This window comes from Echinococcus granulosus (genome assembly GCF_000524195.1).
Source record: "Echinococcus granulosus chromosome Unknown EG_S00273, whole genome shotgun sequence".
Taxonomy (NCBI): Eukaryota; Metazoa; Platyhelminthes; class Cestoda; order Cyclophyllidea; family Taeniidae; genus Echinococcus; species Echinococcus granulosus.
Genome location: NW_020170653.1, coordinates 25,710 through 32,568, shown reverse-complemented (window position 1 = coordinate 32,568; position 6,859 = coordinate 25,710). Strand labels below are relative to the sequence as shown.

At 46.2% G+C, this 6,859-nt stretch overlaps 2 protein-coding genes across 2 annotated transcripts in view; one reads left to right on the top strand and one right to left on the bottom strand. All coding sequences in view use genetic code 11, as the record gives it.

Annotated features, from left to right (window-relative positions):
• The window catches only part of EGR_10804 (hypothetical protein), a gene marked incomplete at both ends in the record, with an annotated part of 11,528 nt that extends 6,510 nt beyond the window's left edge, over window positions 1-5,018 (top strand). Inside the window, 4 exons of the mRNA XM_024500053.1 lie at window positions 1,693-1,809; window positions 3,615-3,696; window positions 4,297-4,468; window positions 4,823-5,018. Coding sequence (XP_024345537.1) covers window positions 1,693-1,809; window positions 3,615-3,696; window positions 4,297-4,468; window positions 4,823-5,018 — 567 coding nt within the window. The remainder of the gene's footprint in view (window positions 1-1,692; window positions 1,810-3,614; window positions 3,697-4,296; window positions 4,469-4,822) is intronic.
• Window positions 5,019-5,405: 387 nt separating this feature from the next.
• EGR_10803 (hypothetical protein) lies at window positions 5,406-5,753 on the bottom strand (the record flags this gene model as incomplete). Its single annotated transcript, XM_024500052.1, has 1 exon — window positions 5,406-5,753. The coding sequence occupies one exon, from the start codon at window positions 5,751-5,753 to the stop codon at window positions 5,406-5,408; it is 348 nt and encodes a 115-aa protein (XP_024345536.1).
• Between the last annotated feature and the right edge of the window lie 1,106 nt (window positions 5,754-6,859).

Genomic DNA, 6,859 nt, shown 5'->3' with positions numbered 1-6,859 from the left:
TGGTATTAAAAGAACAAGAAGTCCCGAGGAGTGAGAGGAATGCTATGCGACGTCTCCTCGTTTGGATCGTCTTCTGTGGTGCTCGCGACTGTGCTGCACAGTTTCCTGGGAGTCAGTGCAATGTCAACAACAATGTCAGTCGGTAGATACATTGAAACAGTTTATAGATCTGCTCTTGATCGTGGGATTTATCCGTCAAACGGCAATGAAAGGGGATAGAGATACGTCTGGAAAGTAGTACTGAAGCAAATGTTATTTTACAAGGAGTTAGTGCCAGGCTCTGCTGTGTGCTCTCCTTTTTGTCTTGCATGTCGACTATGGCATTTCATTTGATTAGTCTTCTCTGCCAGTCATCACAGCGAGAAGACCCCTGAATTCGAAGGTAGTAATAGAGCTTGTGGATTTTGGTAGCGTTCATCTGTCAAGTCCTCTGGAGACAAAAGGCGTTGACGAACTGTTCTACAATGAGCGCACCTCGTGTGCTAGTCGCAATGCCGGTCAATTTCAGTATGACCATTTGCATACGTCTCGATGCCGTGTGTCCTTCTGCCTCATCACTGTTTCATTGCTGCTCTATCATACCGTCTGCCCGGGTTATTCCCCACTTATTTGCAAGACGACTTTTGACAACACGATGTCGAATCCTCCTCTTTGAGTCCATTTACAAACAGGTGAGTTAACCCATTGTCTTGAGGTTGTGACCGACTGCTTTATCGTTAATCTTTGAAGTGGTCCATAAGTTGCTTAGGACTCCTTTTGAGAATGCTTTAGTGACATGAATGATAGGCGCAGTAATCAAATTGTGATCTGTTCCGAGACTGCACCGAAGTTCGCATTCTCCCTCATGAGGAAGTGGGGAGGAGAGCATTGAAATGCAGGCGTTATTGGTCCACACTATAGCCGTGGCTTGGTTTGGTGATGACAGTTGCGCAGGCCATAACAGCACACAGAGCAGCGCTGGTGCGGCTCCATGGGCGTATCGTGGGGAGGGGATGTGGGAGGGGGGGCTGTGGCAGTAGATGATGAACACATCGAGGCCGGTCACGAGGCATGTGAGCACGATTTAGCTCACAAGGAGTCTGTGCGACAAGTTGGAGTCGGGGTCGATGAACACGGCAACAGTTTGCCCGATGGCAGCGATGCGGGGGAGCGCAATGGCCCTTGCGAGGATATTCACCACCACTGGTATCACGTATTACGTGGCGAGGTAGCTGTGTGTACAGCCTTCCACGTATTTACCCATTGTTGGCGAGGGCCACGATGCTGGGCAGCGCAACACCGTACAGTACAGTTGCCTCTTCTACACGTACGCCTATTTCGCTTGGTCTTGCACTGATGCTGTAAATTAGCCGTTCCGCATCTACCACACTGATATGCACCAAGGCATTTGGGTAATTGTTGAGTGAATACACTCCAATTTCACTTGTTCTTGTTGTTGCACACACGCACAGATTCAAGGCTCTTCGTTAATAAAAATGTTGCGAGAAGAAGCCACCAAACAAGTACCTGGTAGCAGAGCCATTCTTCTTTTGCAATACTTGAGGACGAAGAATTACACTTTCACGCTTGTACACAGCAACATTTCATTCCACGTAAATTAACGAGTCCCTAATCCTTATGGAGTGTGGGTGGTCCTCCCTCTTGTCGTTTTACTTAATGCAGCCTGATTTTTGGCCACTTCACTTCTTCAAGGTGACTTTGTCTTCAGAGACCCTAGCATATGCTATCATGTTCTGCTTCCCCCGTGTCTTCATTACTACAACACATCTGCATGACATAAAACCTCAGATATTCCGTCAACTTATAGAAGTGAGACTAATCTTTGGCAATCGCAACTGTATTCATTTGTATGCATGGTTTCCTCTTACACTCACACACTTTTCCTAGCATCAGTTCGATTGAACCTTCGCCGAGCACTCTGCCTGCCTCTGCAACCCGTATCCCATACCCACAATGCAGTTGATCCCTCAGTTGCACACTCTCCTGAATGATTGTGGTCACTGGTGTCAAGCATATTTCCATTACTTGTGCGATTGCATGGAGCCTTTTGCCCTGATCATCCACGATCAGACAGTGCACCAAGAAGCACCACGGCAATCGGCAGCATCACCGGCAGAGGTACAACTGCCTTCGATGCATCCACACCATTCAAATGCCCTCTTTTTACCAAACCTCCCATCTCTGCACTGCAACGTCTGGATATGCGCGCCTTCTTTGCCTTCGTTTGCCACCAACTTGATTGATCACCACACACTGTGTACTGCAATGCACTGCTACTGTTGCCTACCACCTTACTGAACGGCGGATGGACTGACTGGACGAAATGAGCGCAGGGTGACAGCAATAGGCGGCACTTGGCATCCACGCCCTTCCCACTTCTGCCCGCTTACAAACACAATGTGCTTGAGCAGGTGTTGTTTACTACAAAGTGGGCTCTACTCAGAGAATGGAATACTTGGAAGGCCTGCAACTCTTCTTTGCACAATCCACTCACTCACACCCTCAATTTCGTTAATCCATTGTTACATTGAGAAGCATGAGAGGTAAAATTCTGCTTCATCCTCTCTCACTTGCCACATTCTCCCACATCTGTTTCGCCGTATCAACTTGTGTTTAAGATTACCCCTTTGCGCTACACTCGATTACATTCAATCACTTTATTCCACTTCCCTCAATGTGCACCACAAATAGAGCTGCATAATACATAGAGAGACAGGGGAACGACAAGGTAGAGATGTGGGTTTGAATCACTGTTAGCTGGAAGGTAACAGTGGGGTCCAATCACTGTCAACCAGTGGCAGCGAGGCCTTTTATCCACCAAAGGAGTGGCAAATCAGATATGCCTCACTTCGTCTCCCTCTCGTCGGCCCACTCCACATGTATAGGCGTCTGTCCAAATCCTCCACACAGTACCGACGCTCCCAATGAAGTAGTCAACGAAAGACGCAACAAATCCCCTGTAAGTGGAGTGCACCATAAATCAAATGCAGCAGACCTGATTCGCCATTTAACAAACAACGGGCCTACACATGCTCCCTTCCAGCCTTGTGTCTCCCACTTCAGCAGTAAAGAACCACTTTTGTTGTGTTTTGCTTCCACTAACTCCTCCCCTGCAGCCACTCTTACCATTGGTTGTGAAGGTGTTTTCTGGAAGAGAAAAAACTCAATTCCGTGGGTTTCCATGGGCGATATTGGCTCTGCTTTTGAATAAGACCATGCGATAAAGGGGTGCGTGAGCTAGAAAATTGTGGCAAATATAGTAGCCAATGCTTCAACGAAAATTCCACCGACAAAGCAGGTCAACACTTTCTCGCTCCACTTGTTGCACTGCTGTGGTTGGCAGACTTTCAATCTGGGTGTCCAGCTTGTTATCCTCCCTCTCGTTGTTGTGCATCTACAGCTTATTCAGACCTCTCACTACGCATACGCTTATGAGGAGCTACAGATTGTCGTTTGAGCGGCATCTACTCCTCGGTGCATTTCCCAGCGGCTTTGGTGAGTAGACGAACATCTCGTTCACCGTGGAGGTAGGAATATGGGCCAGTGCATCTGAAGCCGCACTCTTGTGTTATCAGATCAGACAATCTATTCATGTGTGTCAGTTTCACTTTTAGTTATATGCGGCAATTAGTTTCGCTTGCATTACTGTCTTTAAAGTGCCTGAAGCAACTGTTGAAGGAAAAGCCTTCATTGGGAGTATGTGGATGAGCCACCGGCCAAAACGAGAACGGAGTTCTCAGTGGGAAATCATGGCTATCGCATACACGAAGACTGGACATTTTTGGGAATATTTATACCTGTCGTCACTGTTCTTTCCCATTCTCACATGTTAACACCGGTTAGCTCTCTCGCGCCATGGCAACTAGGACAGAGGGGGGAGTTGTCTCGTGGGGCCTTATTTGTTAAGCGAGTGAATGGCAAACACTGGGGTGTGCTCCCCTTCCACCAGCCTAATTGAATGGAGGAAGGGAGGAGTGAACTTGGCATTCACATTATCATCTCTCGCATTGTGATAAATCAGCTAGTCTTACAGTGTGCGCATTTTTAATGCTAAAGAAAATTTGGTTCCTCATTTTCTACGTTGAACTGTCAAATTTTTCCATATGCATCACCGCTACACTGCTAAAAGGTGATGATAGTCAGCAGTCAAAATAGCCGACCGATCTGATAACTTGTGATTGTTCTGACCTTCCGTGTATGAGGAGGTTCACTAGGGCCAAACCTAGTCGTTCTCCACACAATGACCGACGACGAAAGTTACTTCTTCCCCCCTTCGTCTTCTTTCGCCTCCCCTAGATTTTGCCACTCTGCAAAGTGGGCAGAATGAAACTTGTGAAAAAATAGATGAGAAAAATAAAACGCTGCTAATGGACCTGGAAAACAACACCACTGTGAATAAGCTATTCATCACGATAAATCCAACACTGCGTCTTTTTCAACACGCCTTCACTATTATTCTTAAAAAACTGTATGTTAGAGCATACGTCTCCAAAGCAAATCGTTGGTGCTGTCGAAGTGTGACGCCCGCACAATTTATCGGCGGAGAAGTTCCTTTTCATGCAAATTCACTCATCAACGCAACCACCAGACCTGTTTAACTTCTTACTGCCTACTTTAATTGCAGAGTATAGGGTTAACTTATCTTCCGTGGGCGAACTCCACATTCAATTTGCGCATTCGCTACTAGCTCCTGGAACTGCACCGACAAAACTAGGAATTGCTGTCAGTATTATAAGATGCTGATGTGATTTCCATTTTCAGTGCTCCACACAACTTTTGAAGTAGAGCCAAAACCCAGTCATAATTGTCAACTTGAGTTCAGGCACTCATTTCACCTCTGTTCTTATTTGCTCAACGCTGATGCACGAACTGATCTTTTATGCCCATTAAATGAATTAAATAACGCTTGTTTTCCAACAGCAACAGAGCCACAACCAACTGAGCTAGACTTACAAAAGAATAGGGGAGATAATGAGCACAAAACATTTGTAATTGCTTTTACGTTGGCAACGCTATAAGGGAAAAGCTGAAAAAATTTAAATGGGCAAAGGCGCTTCGTATAGAGTACTAATTGAGAGAAAGCCTCAAAGGCTTTGACTTTAATGGAGCTGTAATGTGAAGTGGTGAGAGATGAGAAGGAAACTCCCCTTGATGATGGCGATGTAAAAGTGATACACCCTCAGTACTCCGGAAGCAGAGCCGCCTTACCCACCTCAACAGCAATTTGTGGGTGAGAAGATGCTTTTGAAAGTGTGAGTGGCTTGGTAAAGTGAGGCATCTATATGCAGGAAAATACAGCCAATGACTAAGTTTCTCTCTCTCTCTCAATCACGATAGAACCACCAGATATCACATGAAGTAGATTTACGAGGATGTTTATTCGACTGAGTCTCCCCAAAGTGTGATTAAAGTGGAATGGAAGGTGTGTAAAGGGAAGAAGCTACGACGGCTTGGAGCGACGAGGGAGAAGGAGAACATTTGAGACCACTGTCGGCGCTCTCCCTCTTCACCCCAGGCATCGCGGGTAAACACTTGTGCTGCAGATGGGGATGAAGAGCTGCTAGCGGCATAGCGATTGTCAGTGCTTGGTGTCTTCTCTCGGGAGTAAAAGCCAAGTCGACAGGTGACACATTTCCCTTCTCTATCTCAAAGATCTCATCTTCCACAGCCTCCTTAGGTATAAAAGCTATGCCCTGCAGTTTGCTCTGTTGTTGTTCCGATCCCTTCACTAAGGAGAGCCCCAGACAGTACATTTTTGCTTACATTTTAGGTTTGCTATTAACTAATCCCGATAAGTCCTGTAGCACACTCATGCACCGGTTCAGAAGGCCCATGACCTCCGTCTTGTGATGCAGTTGCTGTTGCGGCTGAAGTGTGATCGAGGAATAGGAGTCAAGTTTAGTTCTTAGCCAAACAGGAAAGCCTTCTAACTGTCCGATATTCACATTCCGATACAGCCTACTTGTAACTTTATAAACTGACCAAATAGGATGGCAGTGTGCATAAGTCTCCAATTCAAAGAGCCGGCGCTGACAGGTAATGGGTACCTTTCGGATTCAACATTCATTCACCGATACCTTAAAGACGAGCCTACAAAACTTCACCATGATTTTGGATGCTGGAGACCTCCAACACGCCTAGCTTCGAGCTTACTCCTCTATAAGAGACGGCAATTTTGAGTTAAACGCGAAAATTCTGTGGACATAATGTCTGTGTGGTCGCTACCGGACCCCAACTACTGCTGTCCAAACGTAGGACGACCAGTCGATCGGAACAACATAAAACAGGAGGAGATAGAGAGGGCAGAGACACAACTCACATTTTCACCACCGAGGGGCACAGCTTGACAGTGGAGGGCGGACAGTGTGTCGGAAATGTAGGCCCGGTGTCGACGATGCATACTCCTTTTGTTGACCTAGGAAAAAAGAGAAGAGACTAGGTGGACTTAGTCCATGAGCTACAACTTCTGTTCGCAAGAAAAGCTCACAACATTTGGGTAAGGGAGGGGAGGAGTAATACAGTTCTTTGTTAATAAACTTGGCCACAACCTTCTCGTACTTTGCCTTCGTGAAAAAGCTATTTTCTTCCTTACACTCACTCACCAACCCTGAACGTGTGACTCGCTTCACCATCTAGTGCATGCACACATTTTAGGCATTGTCCCAAAATTAATGTATCCCTACGTTTTCTACTTGGTAGCTCTATTTAGTGTGCAGCTGTGGATTCGGTATTTACACAATGTTATGCATTGTTTTGTCTGTCCAATATCCAAAAATGCGAAGAGCACTTTCCCTTCGTCTCAGTTTTCGACCATCTGTAGATGGCTCTTCTTGCACAACCTTCGAAGAAGATGGGACCG